At 52.0% G+C, this 18,436-nt stretch overlaps 7 protein-coding genes across 7 annotated transcripts; 4 read left to right on the plus strand and 3 right to left on the minus strand.

Moving 5' to 3' along the window:
- Positions 1-540: 540 nt before the first annotated feature.
- C7974DRAFT_382479 (uncharacterized protein) lies at positions 541-1,720 on the plus strand. Its single transcript, XM_046140680.1, has one exon. The coding sequence runs from the start codon at positions 695-697 to the stop codon at positions 1,691-1,693; it is 999 nt and encodes a 332-aa protein (XP_046002651.1). The 5' UTR covers positions 541-694; the 3' UTR covers positions 1,694-1,720.
- On the minus strand, positions 1,712-2,454 carry C7974DRAFT_9346 (Mss4-like protein). The gene is made up of 2 exons (XM_046147546.1): positions 2,128-2,454; positions 1,712-2,078 (listed from the first exon to the last, which is right to left on the minus strand). The coding sequence occupies exons 1-2, from the start codon at positions 2,284-2,286 to the stop codon at positions 1,731-1,733; spliced, it is 507 nt and encodes a 168-aa protein (XP_046002652.1). The 5' UTR covers positions 2,287-2,454; the 3' UTR covers positions 1,712-1,730.
- C7974DRAFT_9345 (arginine N-methyltransferase 2) lies at positions 2,455-3,914 on the plus strand. Its single transcript, XM_046147545.1, has one exon. It carries the CDS (start codon positions 2,624-2,626, stop codon positions 3,893-3,895), a length of 1,272 nt encoding a protein of 423 aa, XP_046002653.1. The 5' UTR covers positions 2,455-2,623; the 3' UTR covers positions 3,896-3,914.
- C7974DRAFT_9352 (dienelactone hydrolase) lies at positions 3,901-5,211 on the minus strand. Its single transcript, XM_046147548.1, has one exon. The coding sequence runs from the start codon at positions 5,081-5,083 to the stop codon at positions 3,935-3,937; it is 1,149 nt and encodes a 382-aa protein (XP_046002654.1). The 5' UTR covers positions 5,084-5,211; the 3' UTR covers positions 3,901-3,934.
- Positions 5,212-5,689: 478 nt separating this feature from the next.
- Positions 5,690-6,512, plus strand: C7974DRAFT_407616 (mitochondrial peroxiredoxin-like protein Prx1; the record flags this gene model as incomplete). The annotated part of the gene is made up of 2 exons (XM_046143253.1): positions 5,690-6,019; positions 6,069-6,512. 2 exons carry the CDS (start codon positions 5,690-5,692, stop codon positions 6,510-6,512), a joined length of 774 nt encoding a protein of 257 aa, XP_046002655.1.
- A 6,125-nt stretch (positions 6,513-12,637) lies between these two features.
- On the plus strand, positions 12,638-13,881 carry C7974DRAFT_300101 (uncharacterized protein; the record flags this gene model as incomplete). The annotated part of the gene is made up of 3 exons (XM_046137783.1): positions 12,638-12,772; positions 12,863-13,054; positions 13,102-13,881. 3 exons carry the CDS (start codon positions 12,638-12,640, stop codon positions 13,879-13,881), a joined length of 1,107 nt encoding a protein of 368 aa, XP_046002656.1.
- A 100-nt stretch (positions 13,882-13,981) lies between these two features.
- Positions 13,982-17,816, minus strand: C7974DRAFT_429894 (S-adenosyl-L-methionine-dependent methyltransferase; the record flags this gene model as incomplete). The annotated part of the gene is made up of 6 exons (XM_046144670.1): positions 13,982-14,266; positions 14,318-14,352; positions 14,461-15,555; positions 15,603-16,471; positions 16,598-17,577; positions 17,640-17,816. 6 exons carry the CDS (start codon positions 17,814-17,816, stop codon positions 13,982-13,984), a joined length of 3,441 nt encoding a protein of 1,146 aa, XP_046002657.1.
- Between the last annotated feature and the right edge of the window lie 620 nt (positions 17,817-18,436).

Genomic DNA, 18,436 nt, shown 5'->3' on the forward strand with positions numbered 1-18,436 from the left:
TGTGTTGTTATGGAGGTAAGATAATAGGGGTGTTTTGGTGGTTCGGCGCATTACGCGAATCCGCGCATTACGCGCACGGACACGGTAGCGTTCGATCGTGTTCAATTCGGCTGCATGCTGGTGGTTTTCGGTAATTGTGTTTACCCTTCGTGTGTCTGTTCACAACCCACGTGTACTTACTTGGGAGCTTTGAAAGACGTACTAATAGCTAACGTATCAAATCAAAAGTTCGGCGCGAAACCCGGCTTCTAGTATGTATTGCGCCCTGCCAACACGGGGTAGTCGAGTAATTTGCAAAGATTCAGGATGAAGGAGAGCGCCTTCTGGATTCCAAGAACTCGCACTGTTTGCAAAAAAATTCAATAGGCGATACCAGTCCGCAGTTGTCACGTAACCAACACTACCTAGTCGTTCGTTCGGTCACCCGTCGGCGATCAGACGCAGTAAGAGACAGGACTGCGAGTCTCGTGGTCGCATCGGCAGGAACCTTTGTGGGGAAGTACCGAGGTTCAACGACCCGCAAGCTGACTCGCGCCGGGATGAAACATCCATCACATGCTACTCCCATGTTACTTTCCTTCCTGCTTTTCACTCTTGTGTCTCTATTTTTTACGATTTGATCACTTTGACTACCTCGATCTTCTAGTACATATTGCCACTCGTCCACTTCGTTCTTAATCCAACACACGACAAGATGCCGATCAAAACATGGCTCACAGAGACCCTTGGGATACGCGTTCCCCTCGTGCAAGGAGGCATGATGTGGGTAGGAAAGGCAGAGATGATCAGCGCAGTTGCGAATGCAGGTGCACTTGGGTTCCTCACTGCACTCACACAGCCGTCCCCTGAGGCACTTCGCCAGGAGATCCGGAGGACGAAGTCCATGTTGAAGCCAAATGCAGTACAGTTTGGTGTCAACATCACCCTTCTCCCTTCGATGAATGCGCCAGACTATCCTGCATATGCAAAGGTAGTAGTCGAAGAGGGCATCAAGATTGTTGAGACAGCAGGCGACCCAACACCAGTTCTGAAATACCTCAAAGACAACGGCGTGACCGTCTTCCACAAATGTGTCACTCTGAAGCATGCGCTACGAGCAGAGAAATTGGGCGTGGATTGCATTTCCATCGACGGAATCGAGTGTGCCGGCCATGGAGGAGAGTACGACACAACATCGCTCATGCTCCTGTCGCTCTGCAAGGAGCAGCTGAAGATCCCATACCTCGCATCTGGTGGTTTCGCAAATGGACGGCAACTGGCGGCTGCACTGGCGCTGGGTGCCGTTGGAGTCAACATGGGTACACGGTGGATGTGCACGGTCGAGTCTCCGATCCACCAAAACGTCAAAGAAGCAATCGTCAAGGCCACGGAGAACGATACGATTCTGGTCCTTCGCAAATTCAGGAACACCTCGAGGCTGCACAAGAACAAGGTTTCGGTCGAGGTGCACAAGATCGAAAACGAGAAGAAGGACGTAGAGTTCAAGGATGTGGCACACCTGATGAGCGGCAAACGCGGACAGGGTGTGTACGAGACTGGTGATGTCGATGCAGGAGTTTGGAGCCTTGGAATGTGTGCAGGGTTGATCCACGACATACCGACCTGCGAGGATCTGGCGAAGACTATGGAGCGGGATGCCATTGACACCCTGACACAGTCGAATGCATTGGTAGTCAAGAGCGCGAAGCTATAGACATGTGCAATGGTGTACGAACAATATATATGTGTATTTAGCGTTCAATAAACTCTTGGGCTGGCCTTGTACCACTCTTGTCCCAAATGTTCTCAAACTCTTTCAGATCTGGATGCTCATTGTAACGACTCTCGTCCTTGACGGCTCGTATAGGGTCAACAAAACAGTCCTTACTTCGCCTCCACTGCTCGTAACTTGGCTTCCAGTTGTGGTGCCCGTCGAAGACTCCGCTGGGTATGATCACGATTCCTGGCATGCGAGGAGATTTTGTCAACATTGGTGAACCGCAGTTGGCACAAAATGAGCGATGAACGACTTCGCCGGTTTCTGTTTCTCTATCGTCAAACTGCTTCAGGAGGTCGTCGCCTGACTTCCACTCGAATTGCTGGACGCAGTCAGTACTTAGTCATTCCAGCATACAATCGAGCCTGTACATTGTCCAGAAACCAGGCGTTCGCGGTATATGTTGCTCCACAGTTCCGTCTACAGTTCGTACAATGACAGATGGCAAAGTTCAACTCTTCTCCTCTAATCTGGAACGTGATCTTCTTGCACAAGCAAGCTCCTGTTCGTATCTGCTCATTTGCTGGCATGATGGACAATCAATCATATATGACGGAGGAGTGGAGTGGAGAAATAGGACGCAGCCCAGTGATTATGTGCGGCAACCATCTATCGGACGTCTTGGGGAGGTAGATTGCTACGTACTTAAGTTGTTATTAGGCTCGGTTGGTTCAATTCTTAATACGGCTACTAGAAACTGCTACTAGTCGAATCGAGTCATCGTTCTGTAAGTTCAGAGGCATGCCTCGATGACGTAGTAGTTCCACTTATCGATAGCGTGGACCCTGCCCCACTAAAACTTTTCTGCCCCTCTTGTAGCCTTTACTGCGAGCAGACGGAGAACCACTCACAAAGCGCACCACAAATATGGACGATCCCGCGTTCGACGTCGAGACAGATCTCTCTACTCAGAGCATTCTACTCGCAGCGGCAAACCACGATATCCCCGCGTTGCGCAACCTCCTCCGCAACACCTCCGCGAACGTCCAAGACTCCGAGACAGGCTTTACACCCCTCCACGCCGCAATTGCTGCTTGTGAGCCTGACGAGGATGAGTCTACTACAAAATCCAATGGGGAGAGTGGAGATGTCAAAGAAGCAGAGAACAACGAGATAGAAGCTGCGACCAAGACTGTCAAGCTTCTCTTCGAAAACGGCGCGATATGGAACGATCTGGATGCGAACGGCGAGACAGCAGGATGCATTGCGCAAAGACTCGGCTTGGAAGAGCTGTACGAGCTTTGTGTAGATGCTGGCGTGCGCGCTGAGCTGCTGCTGAGTCGCTTGGACCAGTATCAGCTGCTTCTTGGTGGAGACTCGGATGAAGAGGACGAAGAGGACGAAGACGAGGCAGAAGTCGAAACTGAAGCGACAAACAAGGATGTGGAAATTCTGGATGCAGAGGGTGCGGAGACCCCGGATGTCAGTCAGGAGGCTGCACCAGGCGACGAGTCGACTGAAAATCCCAACTATCTGGCTTCGAATTTGACCTTCGACCGGGACAGGTTGACCGACGAGGCGGGTAATGGTGTGATGATGGAGTGGGAGACAACACTTATGCAACGATCTGCTGAGTTGCTTGCCCCTGCACCAGGTCTGCGTGTTCTCAATGTGGGGCACGGGATGGGCATCATCGATGGCATTCTCCAGGAAAAGCAACCAAAGTCACACCATATCATCGAAGCGCATCCAGATGTCTTGAAGCGCATGAAAGAGCAGGGGTGGGACAAAAAGCCTGGCGTCGTCATCCACGAGGGCCGCTGGCAAGATATCGTGCCAGGGCTCGTTGAGAAGGGCGATCTCTTCGATGGCATTTATTTCGACACATTTGCTGAAGAGTACCAAGCGCTGCGCGAATTCTTCACAGAACATGTCATCGGCTTGCTGGACCCCTCAGGTGGTGTAGACGGCGAAGGTGGCAAATTTGGCTTCTTCAACGGCATGGGTGCAGACAGACAGATCGTCTACGATGTGTACGGCAAGATCGTTGAGATGGATCTCTTCGAAGCAGGTTTCGACACCGAGTGGGAGACAATACAGGTACCTGATCTTGATGAGCAGGGCGAGTGGGAAGGGTTGCGGAGGAAGTACTGGGTGCTGAAGGAGTATAGATTACCCACATGCAGCTTCATAGGCTGAGAGAACAAAAGAGCTTCGTTGAAATGTGCTTCCTAGCATTCAATTACCGTCGATACCGTCGAACAGGCCGTGCATGTGTAGCAGCTTATTGTACCTGCCCTGCTGCGGATCGACAAGTTGTTTTGCCGCCTCAGCGCCAGCGACCGGGAGTTGTTTCGTTCCCTCTTTCTTGAACTTTGTAGGCACCAGTTTTGGGTCCAGTAGACCAACTTGCACAAGGACAGAGGCCTGGTCCCAGTACATGTGCTCGGAGACCAATTTTCCTCCTCTGACCGCTACCACACTGACCATGGCAATCTCAACATACTTATCTGTTGCTTGAACGCCGGGCAGAATCCAATCCACCTCATCTGAATGCGTGAAAGATACCACCATCTCATCCACGATACGCTCAACGCCCATTGTCCTTGAAACCAACCGTATTTTGAAGTCCTCAACTAGACTGGGAACGAAGAACTCTCTGTAGAACTCCTCGAGCTTCTTTCTCCCCACGCCGCCCTGTAGAGTGGGGAGCAATGTGACATGCGGACTGTTCTGCGTCATATTCTTTACTACGCTCATACTTGCTCTCTCGGGCACATCGTCTTCGTACTTTGCGTTCCAAAAGTTCTGCACCACGGGCTCGAGATCAATCTCCAACTTAAACCCCCTGCGCACGCACGCCAGCGCCCTGCTCCACGCCAAATTTGCTTCACCCGGTGAGTACGCCTTGGAGTTTGGGTCGGCAAATCCGGTCGCGCAGTCAGCGTAGCGGTACAACTTCCAGTCGACCATTTCTGGATGCGGACTGCTCATGCTCTTGCTCGCGACGTGGACCTGCGGATTCGTGCTCTCGGGGTATTTCACTTTAACGCCAGGCAAGACGGGCGGGTAGAAGGCGACGATTGCACAGCACTTGTTCAGCGGCTTCATGGCGGTCTTCAGCACGACGCTGGCTGCTGCGCCGTAGGCTATTAGCGCATAGTGCTCGCCCAGCTGAAGATTGCTGCTCAGGCTTTGAACGGTACGGATGTAGGAGGATTGTGCAGATGGGTCGTATTGGAGGTACGATACCTCATAGCCTTCTTCTTTCCAGGAGAGGAGCGCTTTTTCAGGTGGGTGGGGAGTTGAGTCGGTGATGAATACCTTGGGCGGGCCATTGTTGTATTTGAGGAAGCCTCCTGTTCCGGGTGCGGATGCGACTGACATACTGGCGTCGTGTGAATGTTACAATGGGGGCGTTGATTCGCGAATGTGGCAACTAGATGTGAGCGCAGTGCGCGCGCGTTGCGCTGGGCATCGGCGCCGTTTTATGCCAGCCACATGTTGGTCGTCCTTGCCATAATCCTGGCTCGGATCTTACGGTATGTTGTGGAGAAAGACCAATGACGTAATATCTCATGATGCCAAACAGTGAGTTGAAAGGAAGACCTTTGCAGTACATTTATGAACGATATAGGGCTGAGAATTGATTAAGAGGGCATAGAGCCATGTGCGACAGCAGTAGAGCAACAATGGTGTGCAGATTCAACGATCGATGCTGCTGTGACACGAGAGACACTGCATGGCGCGTTCGACCACAGTCACAGTCTCGTTGAAATTATTCTCAACGTGAAGCCTCTCTTCAGGATCAACACCACCACACATGATCGACATGTGGTTTGGAGACACATCAGATGGATCCCTTTTGGCAAGGCCGTTGTTTCCGCGTGGGGATGACGCCATGGCCATCGAATCCACTTTAGTATCGCCGTCGAAAGCCAAAACCTCTGAAGCGGCATCATCGCAACCCATTGACACCTATCGAAACTCACAATGTCTGCTTTCATCCCCCGTGCAGCTTCTCGAGCTCTCCGCTCCGCCGCCCGCCCTGCGCTGCGCGTCCAGCGCCCTACTGCTACACCGTTCCGCCGCGGCCTCGCGATTCCGGCTGAGCAGCCACGCTTGAGGATTGGGTCGGTTGCGCCTGACTTTGAGGCGCAAACAACACACGGACAAATCAAGTTCCACGAGTTCCTCAATGGCAAATGGACCATTCTGTTCTCGCATCCTGCCGACTTCACACCCGTCTGCACCACCGAGCTCGGTGCTTTCGCCAAGCTCAAGGGCGAATTTGACGCTCGTGGCGTGCAGATGCTGGGACTTGTATGTTGAGTCTGGGCTAAAATGTGTACTGAACACTGATGTTTACCAGAGCGCCAATGACCTCAGTTCCCACGATCAGTGGGTAGACGACATCAATGAGACACAGAACACCAAGGTCCAATTCCCCATCATCGCCGATGCCGACCGCAAAGTCGCCTTCCTCTATGACATGATCGCGCAGGACGACCTCGACAACATCAAAGAGAAGGGCATCGCATTCACCATCCGCTCTGTCTTCATCATCGACCCCGCCAAGAAGATCAGACTTAAGATGGATTACCCTGCAAGCACTGGCCGCAACACCGCGGAGGTTCTGAGGGTGGTTGATAGCCTGCAGACAGGCGACAAGAAGGGCGTCGTGACGCCAATCAACTGGAACGTTGGAGACGACGTTATTGTCCCGCCGAGTGTGACCACAGAGGATGCGAAGAAGAAGTTTGGAGATGTCAGGGAGATCAAGCCGTACCTGAGATTCACGAACGTTGGAAAATAAACCGAGAAAGGTGGCTGTAAAGTGTAAAATATAAATAAAAGCGTGATAGAACGCTTGTGTAGAATCAGAGGGTATCAGTCCACAATTTGTCGTCCCTTCTACGCCTGTGCCTTGCGCTATGCTCATAAACAAAATCAACGTCGACTTATCGATCAACACCCACCTTGCCTGTCCCTTTACTTTGCTTCTTCTCTGTCCACTCTTCCACCTGCTTCGCCTTGTGATAATGCGGGGCCACCTCTGTTAGCCACTCTGCCTGGATTGGCGCCACGCTCCTAACCCACTCTTTACTCGTACTTGTCAACTCGTAAAATACGACCCAGCGATCCCTCGTCTGCTTCCGCGCCATGCACGAGCTGGGGTGTATGTAGACACTCAGTTTCTGGCTGACAGTCGAGTAACTCTGCCCATCGCGGTTCAAGCGGGCGACGTTAGTGAAGTAACCACTGGTGAACGCCTTGAGAATCTTGACATGGTCCGAAATACCGGTCGAGCTATGCGGTAACTCAACTTTATCACATAGCCGTTGGAGCTGCTCGCGCACGTTACGGACGCGGTTGAGCGCGCGGTAGTCGAGGAAGTTCTCCTTGCACCATGCCTGGCTAAACTCGTTTTCGGTGAACTCGTTCCAGATTTTGAGGAACGCGATGAGATCGCCGCCTGCGGCGTCCTCACTGAAGCGCTGCTTGGCAAGGTCTGCTGCGACCTTTTTGTCCTTAGGCGCGAAGAAGAGTGTCCCGGCTTCGCTAACCATAGACACCAGCGTCACCATCTCTTCAACGCAGCCATATTTGTCTGCAGCGAGCAGGGCTTTGCCGAGTTTTGGATCAAGAGGCAGTTCGCTAGCGCGGCGGCCGAGTTTGGTGACCTTACCCATAGAGTCGATGTAACCCAGGGCGTAGAGGTGCTCGAGGGATGCCGCTATCGCAGTGGTGGACGGCGGATCAATGAAATCAAAGTTCAAGAGATCGTTGATGCCCATCGTCTTCAGTGTGAGCATGGGGCCGTCGAGATCGCAGCGCAGAATTTCAGGTTCGGTCTCCATCTGCAGCTCGTTGTAGAAGGCGTACTTGGTATACAGCCTAAAGCACATTCCAGGCCCTGTACGTCCAGCACGACCAGCTCTTTGCTCAGCACTTGCTCGCGAGCATGGCACAACTACCAAAGTGTTCATGGAGCGCTTGTGGTCGTATACTGACTGCTTCTCAAGACCACAGTCTATGCAGTAACGGATGCCATCGATGGTCAAACTGGTTTCGGCAATGTTGGTACTGAGAACAATCTTGCGATGACCAGGGGGTGTTGGTGCGAAAATCTTCTGTTGCTCCTCTGCTGGTAGGGCACCGTACACAGGGGCGACAATCAAAGGGCCTGCTTTGGACCCAAGCTTCCGCGATGTTTCGGTAATATACTCAGCTGCACTTTCAATCTCCTCAGAGCCTGTAAAGAATACTAGAATGTCTCCAGGCCCTTGCGAGAGATGGATTTGAAAGACGGTTGTGACTGCCGCGTTGAGGTAGTTTGCTTCCGGCGAACTCGAGTAGAGACGCTCGATAGGGTGTGTTCGTCCAGGGATGTTGAATAGCGGTGCACCGCCAAAGTAATCTGAGAACTTCGTGGCATTCAGTGTGGCACTGGTGACCAACAGTCTGAACTCTGGACGAACAGCCACCAGCTCCTTTAGCAAACTCATCAACAGATCTGTTGCCAATGAACGTTCGTGAGCCTCGTCTAGAACGACAGCTGCGTATTCAGACAGCAACGGATCCGACATTAGTTGCTTGAGCATCAGACCGTCTGTCAGGTATTCGACCTTGGTCACTTCCGGTGTGACCTTGCTGTCGAAACGCACCGAGTAACCACATTCTCGACCCAGTCGCACACCCATCTCTTCGCTCACACGCTTGGCGACAGACATGGCGGCGACTCGACGCGGTTGTGTGCAGCCAATCTTGCCGTTCTTCGTGAAGCCGGACTCGTGGAGGTATTGCGGTACTTGGGTCGTCTTTCCAGAACCGGTCTCAGCTACGATGATGAGAACAGGATGCGATTCGGCCGCTGCCAGCAGTTCTTCTCGATACACGTAAATTGGCAGACTCTTCCGTACATCCTCCATGGTCTTGACCTTTTGCTCGGCCTCCTTCAGCTGGCGTTCCAACAATGCCTTGTCTGGATCCGGCATGCCGTCGCTCTGGAAGTTTATAGCCATTTCATCCGAGAAGACAAACTCGTAGTCTTCCGCAGACACGCGCTCGGGTCTCTTGACTTGGCTCTTGATCTTGCTCATCTGTTCATCCTCCCACAGCTGCACTTCGCTCTTGTCGTATCCTTTCTCTCTCTCATTGTGCCGTTTCGACAGAGCAGACGTTCTGGTCCCATCGGCGTCTGGTAACAAGTAGCCATCGAGGTGCTCGTCAATGGCGTTTCGTGCTTCGGCGAGTCGCAGTGTTTCTCGGTTTCGCGCAAAATCCTTCCTCTCTGCCTCTGTGAGCTTCGAACCCAGCCGCTCCTCCTCGTCCTCCTCTTCTGCAACTTGGCGACGCAGCAGAGCAAGCTGTTGCGCCTCTCGCTGGGCGAGATATGTTTGGCGCGCATTTCGTCGTAGTTCGCTGACGTCTTCGTCGCCTGTTCTACGCCGTTTTGCGTCTGACATGATAGGCTATGTAGGCGTGTCAGTTGAGTTGCAACGACCCAGTGTGCGCGACAAGCGCAGTTGTGTGCGGGACGTTTGAAGGCACGTGTGTGCAGTGTAGCCTTGGAGGGGAGCTCAAGCTTGGGAAATGTTCGGCGAAGGCGGAGGTGACACGGACCACCGACCGACCGAATCCTTGATTGCGTTGCAGGATACTGATAGATGTGCGCCAAGTGTTCGAGCACGCAACAGCAAAGTATGGGAAACACGAAAAATTCAGAGGGCACTTAATTCCCCGAAGCATACTGTAATCTAAACTGTCCCGCTAAAAGTCTCGTTGACTGCCCCCCGCTATGTTCCCGAGCCCATACCGGCGTGTGCGTCACGGTTGTGGATTGGTAACAATCTTGGAGGTACGGCGAATGTCTTGAGCCCATCGGTGTTGTCGATTGAGTACGAAGTCTCCGGTGATCTCTGAGCTCTAGGCTCCGCCATCAGTGTAGAGAACTCTCCTTGCAATGATGGAGCTCGTCAGAGTCCATTTGTGAAGAGTCCGATAGCTGATGAGCATATTGAGGAATACTTTGCATTTTTGCTGTAGGAGATATATGTCTCGGTATCAGCTAGATACCTCCTAGCTCTCAGATTGCAGCCTTACATGCCAGCACCAACATAAAGACGGGAACTCTAACACTCAGAATCTGAGTCTCGTCAATACGCCGCCCGGTTCTCTCTAGTCCTTTGCTCTGGTACCATATTCTCTATTATCTCAATAACTATCCTTAGATCCTTCATCTACGTAGTCTCCCTCTAGATTACCCCATATACCGTCCACCTCTCTACAAGGCCTTCTTGCGCTTCTCGCACTTCGTACTGTCATCGGCTCCATTCTTCTTCTTCTTCTTCTTCTTCTTCTTCTTCTTCTTCTTCTTCTTCTTCTTCTTCTTCTTCTTCTTCGTCTTCGTCAACGGTGCTCCCTTATTTGGAATGGTGAGCAAGGAGTTGAACGTAGCTGGATTCCGGAGCTTGCAGTTGGCGGTGTCGATGCTTGGGCCGTACGAAGGAGCTCGTTTTTTTTTTGGCCGATCAGCAGTCGCTTGTTGCTTTGAGATACAACGAGGTTATGACAGTCATGCCCTTGTACCTCGGTGTTCCACAGCCACCACATTTTTCGAGTTCCCAGGCGTTGATAACAACCTTCTTGCTGTGTCGCCTGACATCCCTGAGACAAATCCACATCGGGCCGTGCTTCTTCACTGCGCTGGTGGCCATCCACGGGTTCAGTGCCACATATGCCGGCAAGTTGTCGTTCCTCCCGACGCCGCTCAAGTCCTGAAGGGCACTGTCGATAGAGGTGTAGTCGACGTTGCCTCCCCAGCCCTTCAGTGGCTTGCCGTCTGGACCCTTGGTTGCCCTGCTTGGCATGTTCAGCGGGTTTTGAGGCTTCGGCGCATCTCTTGGGGAATCTTCCTTGTTGGAAGATCTTGCAGTCTTTTCGGGGAGAGGCTTCGATGGCGGCTTCTTTTGCGTGTTATTCTGGGCGGCTGTGTTCGCGTGTGTAGTAAGCGTGTATCTATCCCCGGTGGAAGCAGCGGTGTTGCTGGGCTGGGTCTTAGTCACCTTTGGTGTGCCCTCTAGTTTTTTGGACCAGCGACCGCGGCGGCCTGGACCTCATTGATTTGAGGCGACTGGGGTTCCTCTACCCGAATATGCGCAACAGATGTTAGGTCTACGTCAAAATTGACGGCCTCGCGCGGGTTGATGGCGAGGCAGGCGGCAATGTATGCTGACATGTTTCGGCTGTAGAAGTTGATGAGTTCTTCGTTAGCAGTTTCCGGGTGCTGCCTCTGTGTATTGTCCAGTGCCTTGCGGTGGTGTCGTGTGTATCGTAGACGGCGCAACATCTCGGGCTGGAATTGCTCGGATTGAAGAGGAGTACCGGTCGCGAATATGTGTTGACTGATCAATGGGATGTCGGCAAAGAACGTCCACGATAATGCCTAAGTCATCTCATCCAGGAAGTCACCGTGGCCCAGTCTCTCAATCGACGCGACTGCATTCGGTAGGGTATGCTCCGAAAACTCCTGAATTTTCATAGAGATGCTGGCATCACGCAATGCTTTTCTAGACTCTGCGATGGCTTTGGTCCTTTCGGACACTTTCTCAATGAAGACGGTTGATCATCCATGGAACGACGCCAGTCCTTAGCTCTGTTATTTCGGTATCAAGCTCGTCTACGTGTTGTTGATTGATGTCGAGTTGTTCTTGTAGCTCTTGCTCGCGGGTCGACTCTTCAGGGTTCTCCTTCTCTTTGGCGGGCTCGGTGGTCAACACTTTGTCTAGCCAACTTGGCACCGGTGTTAGCGCTGCAACGAGTTCGGTGGTCGTGGTGGGTTCTGGTGTTCCCATCTCGGTAAATAAACGGGAAAGAATAGGTTTCACGTAGACATTGACTGTGTTAAGCGTCTCTTTCTGTGTAGTGATGGTTCTGTCTCGAGCTGCAAGCTTGGTTTCCAGGTCTGCCACGCGCTCGTTCAGCGCCTTGAGAGTGGCATCTTGGCTCGACACAGTCGTGTCGTCCTCGAAGGGGACGAACAGATTATTCATAGCTCGTCGGGATGCGGAGAATATGAGGGATAAGGATGAGCGCAAGGAGGGCGCCTTTGTCGTGGTCGAAGAGGTCGCCAGGCGAAGGGATGGCTATAAGGAGACTGTCTGAGAGCGATTTGTATGCGCGTGATGTGGATGTAAAGATACGTAGAATGTGATGGCTCAGTTTCGTGTATCGGTTGTGGTGGTGTGGTGGGGAAGAGATGGTGGGGAAGAGATGGTGGGGAAATGGATGGGACTTTAAGTAGAGGCCAGGTGAAGGTGCAAACCTCTCGCACCTTCGCAGCGCAAGCCCATCGAAAGAGCGGTGTGTGGCCGCTCAGCTTCACCTCTAAAACCCCAAGACAAAAAAACAATAGCGAAGAGCGTACAAATTCGGGTGGGATAGGTTCTAGTGATGTAGCTTCGTGCTCGAATCGAAATTCGTACCTAGGTACTTCCTGCCTCCATCCGAAGCAAAATGTATAGTATTCCTTAACATACTCATCAGCTACCACAATCCACGCAAACTAACACTGAAGGGCTCCGTTATTGCAAGGTATTTAGAGACTCGTGTCACCACTTCATCCGAATTTAAGGTTGAAGATATACGCCCTAGTCCCAGTTAGGCGAACATCAACAGCCTCCATTCAGAGGTACACTCCGTCTCAGCTCCGAAGATGATAATACGACCTTCCTGTAGGCACTCAGAATACTATATACACATTGTGCTACATATTCATCTAGCATGAGCCACACATAATCTACAAATACACCAACGTTGGGCTACCCAACTTGGCTAGCGCCATCCTTAGCCGCATGCGATTTCGCTCTCCAGCAGCGCATTCAAAATTTGACGAACTCACTCAACACCGTCAACCAATCCCTGTCAATTGAAACGAACATGGGTTTCACGGATCTGACTGAGATTGAGCTGCCGGCGGCGTTCGACGCTCATGTGCACTTGCGGGATGGAGAGATGTCGCAGCTCGTCACCCCCACTATCCGCGGGGGAGGTGTGAATCAGGTATACGTTATGGTAAGCTAGTCCCGTTTCTTCAAATTACCGTTTTGCATTCAAGATGTCTCTCTCATGTCTTCATTGTAAACACCTGTTGATTTGATTCAGCCTAACCTCGTCCCGCCCGTTACATCAGTCCAAGCAGCTCTCGAGTACCGCGAGCGCCTGCGCGCCATCGAGCCCAATGTCGACTACCTCATGTCTCTGTACCTGCATGAGGATATCACGCCTGAGGTGATCCGCGAAGCAAAGAAGGCTGGCATCACCGGCGTCAAGTCGTACCCGGCGGGCGTCACAACGGTAAGTGTCCCACCACTCTAACGTGTCGCTGTGTCTGAACCCGCAAGAACTCATCCTCGGGCGTTCTATCGTACGAGCCGTTTTACCCCGTGTTCGCGGAAATGGAGAAGCAGAACATGATCCTCAACCTGCACGGCGAAGTCCCCAGCACGCCGGCAAACACGCACGTGTCCGCGACCGGGAGCAGCGCCATCACCGTCCTCAACGCCGAGCCCGCGTTTCTGCCGACATTCAAGGGGCTGCACGCCAAGTTCCCCAATCTGCGCATCATTCTGGAGCACTGCAGCACCGCGGCTGCGCTGGATGCTGTGCGCGCGTGCGGGCCCAGCGTCGGCGGCACCATCACTGCACACCATCTCAGTCTCGTGATTGACGATTGGGCCGGCGACCCATTCTGCTTCTGCAAGCCGGTTGCTAAGACGCCCGAGGATCGGGATGCACTGCTCAAGGCTGTTGTGAGCAGCAGCGGGCGTTTCTTTTTGGGAACAGACTCAGCCCCGCACCCCAGCACTAAGAAGAGGGGCGAGGACAAGGTCGCTGCTGGTGTGTTCACTCAGCCATACGCGCTGGGATATGTTTTGGATGCGCTGAAGACGGGTATTGAGCGTGGTGTTGTTGAGGAAGAGGATGTTACTCAAGAAGCGCTGGAGGGTTTCTTTGGAGCGTACGGGCGCAAATTTTACCAGGTCAAGGACGAAAGGAATGAGAGGATTGTGCTGAATAAGGGCGCAGAGAAGATCGTTGACATCCTGAAGAAGGATGGTGTCAGTGTTGAAGTTGTTCCATTCAGGAAGGGCGAGCAGACATGGAGCGCTGAGTGGAAGTAAACGCATGCATTGAAGGGCATATCGCCTCGGCCTTACTGACTTCAAATGAAGCATTAGGCTAATGAGTTGGAAACACTTAGTAGTCTAGTCTACACTGGCTTTATGCCAGCTCAATAATGTTCTTGGGATCCTCAATCTTCTTATGCCATGTTCTCGGTGCGAACTGCACTAGCCCCGACCTTCTAGTGTGGGTAGTCCCCTGGAGAGGTGGTAGTGTCTTCCGTCTGTTCTCGGATTTAATTCTGACTTCTGGCGTTGTGTTTGCGGGTAACGATGACCTTTGTGTGTCCACTTTCGGTCGCTTTAAAGGGTTGTTGTGATTATTTGAAACGCTTTGCTGGTGAGGTTCATCACCTTCTCTTGGACGTTTAAACGGGCGACTCGTCTGTGTTGGTGGTGAGACAGTCGGAGAAGCCGGCGACGGAGGTCTCTTTACATTAGCAGTAAGGTTTTGTCCACGGTGGGGCAAGCCTTTATGTTGTGCGTGGTGCGTCCTCGTCAGTAGCACTTCAACACGTACATTCATCGGCCGGGGCTTGGTGTCATCGACTTGATCAAGAGATAGCGACAAGTTGAAACTTTGTCGTGCATCCCGCGTGGACGAGAATGAATCCGTCGACGATGATCTAGACGATGATGGGCTTGCTGTTTGAAGAGCAGCTGTTGGTCGTTCTCTTGCTTCTGATAGATGATCATCTTCCACGTCTACAATGAGCTCAGCGTCATTCTCTGGACCGTGGCCGAGCCAATGGTAACGATTAGAGTTTGTGTACGCATCTCGCAGAGCGAGACCTACGGAGAATGAGACCTTTCGGTCCACTCCATTGCCGAGCGTCCTCCATTGTTCACTGAGCGAGCCGATGATGGGTTCATTATCTGGATAACCCTGTGTGCGTCGTGCTTCTTGAATGCTCAAAGGCCTTTGTTGAGCCCAGTGCACCGAGGCACCATTGCGCGCATCTTGCATATGGACAGCTGTCGTGATGGTAGGTATGAGACCATCCGCCTTTATGCGTCGGTACGCCCTGCCCGTTTCCTTCTTTGTAATCTGCAGAAGCGGTGGAATCAGACTTAGTTCCATGGCCTCCGCGTACCCATAGCCAGGGGGGCATTTCGGGATGCACTCAAGCAAAGCTCGAGTTTTGCTGTTGGTGGATCGTAAGAGCCGGTGATCGGGGTATGGTATGCAGGTTTGTGTATTGCTGTTTCCGATGTCTGGCAGGTCTGAGGTGGCATCGTGAGCGGACACATACGGAAAAGGAGTGGCGTAGTGTTCACGATCGCCAAATCGCTCTCCATTCGGGAGCTTTCCGAGACTCCGTGCACGTGTATCCTCGTATGACCGACTGTGCGTATGTGGCCGTTGCAATATCGGTTCAAATCCAGGCGCTGCTATTGTCAGGATGATACGCGACCGTCGCTGAATGCTCCCGTACGTCCATGAGTCCATGATATACTGGTTGACCTGGTAACCCATCGAGACCAAGCAAGCTACTAACTGTGACAGAACATTTTGATCTTCAAGACCTGTACGTGTCGACGCCATGTTCACAACATTCTCCAAAATCCCAAAGAGTGGACGGTATAAGTCGACAGCTGTGCAGAAGGTAGTAATGTGGGAGGCGTATGTGATTGATTGTTCACTAAGCATATTCTGCTGGAGTGTCGAAAATCCTAAGCTAGTCAGTGCCTGTCTTTAATCAAGGTATAGCTTTGGGTACCTGGGCAAGGTGAACCGGCAGCAACTAAATCCACCTGGCCTACACGTGCTACCATGCGATTCTCGTCTCCGGAAAGAAGCAGCCCGAGATAATCATCAAACGAACCGCAGAAAAGTCGCATCTGCTGCGAATTTTTACAGTTCGCACGCTGTGTGTGGATTGCTGCGGAGTCGTAGTCGACTGATGTCTGGAATTCCACAGCGCCTCCTTCTTCCAGTCCTCTATCGAGGCCGCCACCGCCGCTAAATAGACTAAGCCCCCTTAGCTTCTCGAATGGGAGTTGCGCCTCTCGGGCTTCGTGAAATCCCTCAGGTAATTTTTCTAAGAAGATCAAGCGCTCAACATTGTGCATGTCGACGATACCCATGCTGATGAACCAGTAATCTCCAGCTCCTCCTAAATTATACGGCGAAGCTATGTGGCCGTTCAGTACATCCACTTGCTTGACGAAAGTAATGTGACACGGTCGCTCAACACGGGATGGTGCCACTGTCTTCAGTTTGCCTGTGAGGACGAGTTCGTTGGGAAGTATCTTCCCCCTCTTTGCTTCCACTGCTAGTGCTGAGCAGTCTCGGTCAAGACGGAGTAACTTCCGAACTTGTATCTCGCTCGTCTTCTTGTTGATTCTATGGATAACGACAGGTTCAAGCACCTCATGCCCATTGGTGCTCTTCTTGATGTAAACTGTATCGCCGGCAAGCCACCTGATAGCGCTCGACTTTGGCCTGCGACAGGGACAGATCTTGTGGTCTTCCTTGATAGTCACAAAAGCACTGTCGTTAGTTATGTAAGTCTGACGGAGGATGAACTCTTTATCAGTCTGAAGTGAGCGCGGCGACCATTCCACGGTGTGTTTCCGTATAACATCGCTCGACAATATCTTTCGCTCTTTACAATTGCAGTTATCCGATAGAAACAGCTCGTTTGTAACGGGATAGTTGGCAAGACATATGTTAGTATCAGCAGGACGATAAAGCCAAAGTACCAGAAGTCACTGTGCTCCTGTCGTGGTCGTCTCCGTTCCCTGGACATAACCCAACCAGTCATCGTTCGACTTTTGCCAATGAACCTTATCGACGCCATCGGGCACGATCGAGACCACGTCCCCCACTTGAACGTGAGAGGAATGTGTGTTGTCTTCTTTACGTCTTGAAAGGAGGGGTATGGTGCGAACTCTGGGAAAGCCCAACGTCGCTTTTCTCTTTTCTTGCATCTGCCTGACCGCACCAGAGGGAGTGACCAGCTTTAGCTTACCGGCGAAGTACATTCGCTGAAAGCATTGGTATACGTGGGGAGTGGTCAGCGTGTGCTTGACCTGGTTTGGCTGCCTGGCAACCGCCATCTTTCGATCACACATGCAGTGGGACCACACTGGGTGACTGGTGAGGTGCTTTGAAGTGGGCAGATTGAGAGCTTGGTTGTGGAAGAATCCTACATAGGCATTGAAAGCGACGCGGAAGTCTGTGTTTTCAAATGCTGCAAGCCAGTTCTGAAACTTGGGATTGGAGCCAAAGCGGTGCATCAGCCAAGAATGGAAGTCTTCTGCAAAATCCTCCAAGCTCACTGTGCCCCTAGGCCGATCACACATGTAATCAATTACATGTTTGCCAAGCCCAGCGACCCACAAGAACGGCGAGTGAAATCTCGCATAACGCAGAGCTGGCTGACCCAATCGCAACCAGAGATCAGAGGTTACGTCTTCTGTTGCTAAGCGCGTCTGAAGGTACGCGACGACGCCTGGGTTGTGATCTGAATCATATCCCTCGATTGAGGTATCCTCAATGTGAACCAGTTCAACATAGTATCTGTTATTGTTGATCTGAACATGGCCGTCGAAACAGAGATTCTTCGCCTTGACGTCGAACAGGTGCAGACTTGTTAGTTCCCAAGCTCGCTTTCGGTCGGTTTCAGGGCACCTATAAACCTCGAAATCCACAAGATCAGCAATGATGGGTTCTTTCGGCGTCCGTGCGCGCTTCAATTCACGCTCAATAAATGTTAGTTGGAGTCTCACAGCATCTGCAGAATACCACTCACGTTTGCGAATTTCAGCAAGTCTTCTTCAGAAGTGACAGGCGCGGGTCGTGTGTAATTTGCCACATGCGATCTTGAATAATCTGACGGCGATGGCGTAATCGTGAGCTTCGCCTTACGCGGGGCGTTGTCCTGAGTGTCTGAGGTGGCTCGATTGTGTGCCGTTCTCCTGTCCGTCATTTTGCTATCAGCAAGAGCGAGCAAGAGCGAGCAACGAGCTTGTGCGAGATTTCTATCAATTGATATCGTAAATGTGGAAAATTGGTGTGTGATAGAAAGTCGGTCCAGGTTCTAGTCTCTCTTTGCGTTGGAGGCCAGGTATTCATCGTCGCAGTGCAAGTGGTGAAGGTGAGACTGAACACGTCTTGAACTGCTGTGCCGTGCTCTCAGCTTTCCCTATGGTACTGCAATAGTGACGGTGCGAGCCGGCCCCTTAGCTTAGCGACGGTCGCGTCGCAATTGTGGAAGTGTAAGGTTGAAGGGTTGAGGGAGTCCCCAACCACCGCACTTTGGGATTAGCGTGACCATCTTAACTAGATTGACGCGTAGTTACCGCACCCATGACACGTCTGAGTTGCCTCGTGGCAGTTTTGAAGGATTAAGTCTGCTTTGGCACAGCTGATAGGCTTCCAAATCTCAAGTGAATGTCTCCACTTAAGTGCAAATCCACCAATAGAGAAGCTTCCTGGCAATATTATCGATCCTCCGTTTCTTGACTTGCAGTCGCGTTGGCGGCAATTGAGCCCTTCCTGGGTGCAGTAAACGGTTCTCTGGACCCAGAGCAGAATCTCCGTGCAATC

This window comes from Boeremia exigua (genome assembly GCF_020726555.1).
Source record: "Boeremia exigua strain MPI-SDFR-AT-0100 chromosome Unknown C7974scaffold_1, whole genome shotgun sequence".
Classification (NCBI taxonomy): Eukaryota; Fungi; Ascomycota; class Dothideomycetes; order Pleosporales; family Didymellaceae; genus Boeremia; species Boeremia exigua.

Coding starts and splice junctions, on each gene's coding strand:
- C7974DRAFT_382479 (XM_046140680.1), top strand. CDS start 695: ATGCCGATCAAAACATGGCTCACAGAGACCCTTGGGATACGCGTTCCC.
- C7974DRAFT_9346 (XM_046147546.1), bottom strand. CDS start 2,286: ATGCCAGCAAATGAGCAGATACGAACAGGAGCTTGCTTGTGCAAGAAG. Junction 2,079..2,127: donor ACGCCTGGTTTCTGGACAAT/GTACAGGCTCGA, acceptor GACTGCGTCCAG/CAATTCGAGTGGAAGTCAGG.
- C7974DRAFT_9345 (XM_046147545.1), top strand. CDS start 2,624: ATGGACGATCCCGCGTTCGACGTCGAGACAGATCTCTCTACTCAGAGC.
- C7974DRAFT_9352 (XM_046147548.1), bottom strand. CDS start 5,083: ATGTCAGTCGCATCCGCACCCGGAACAGGAGGCTTCCTCAAATACAAC.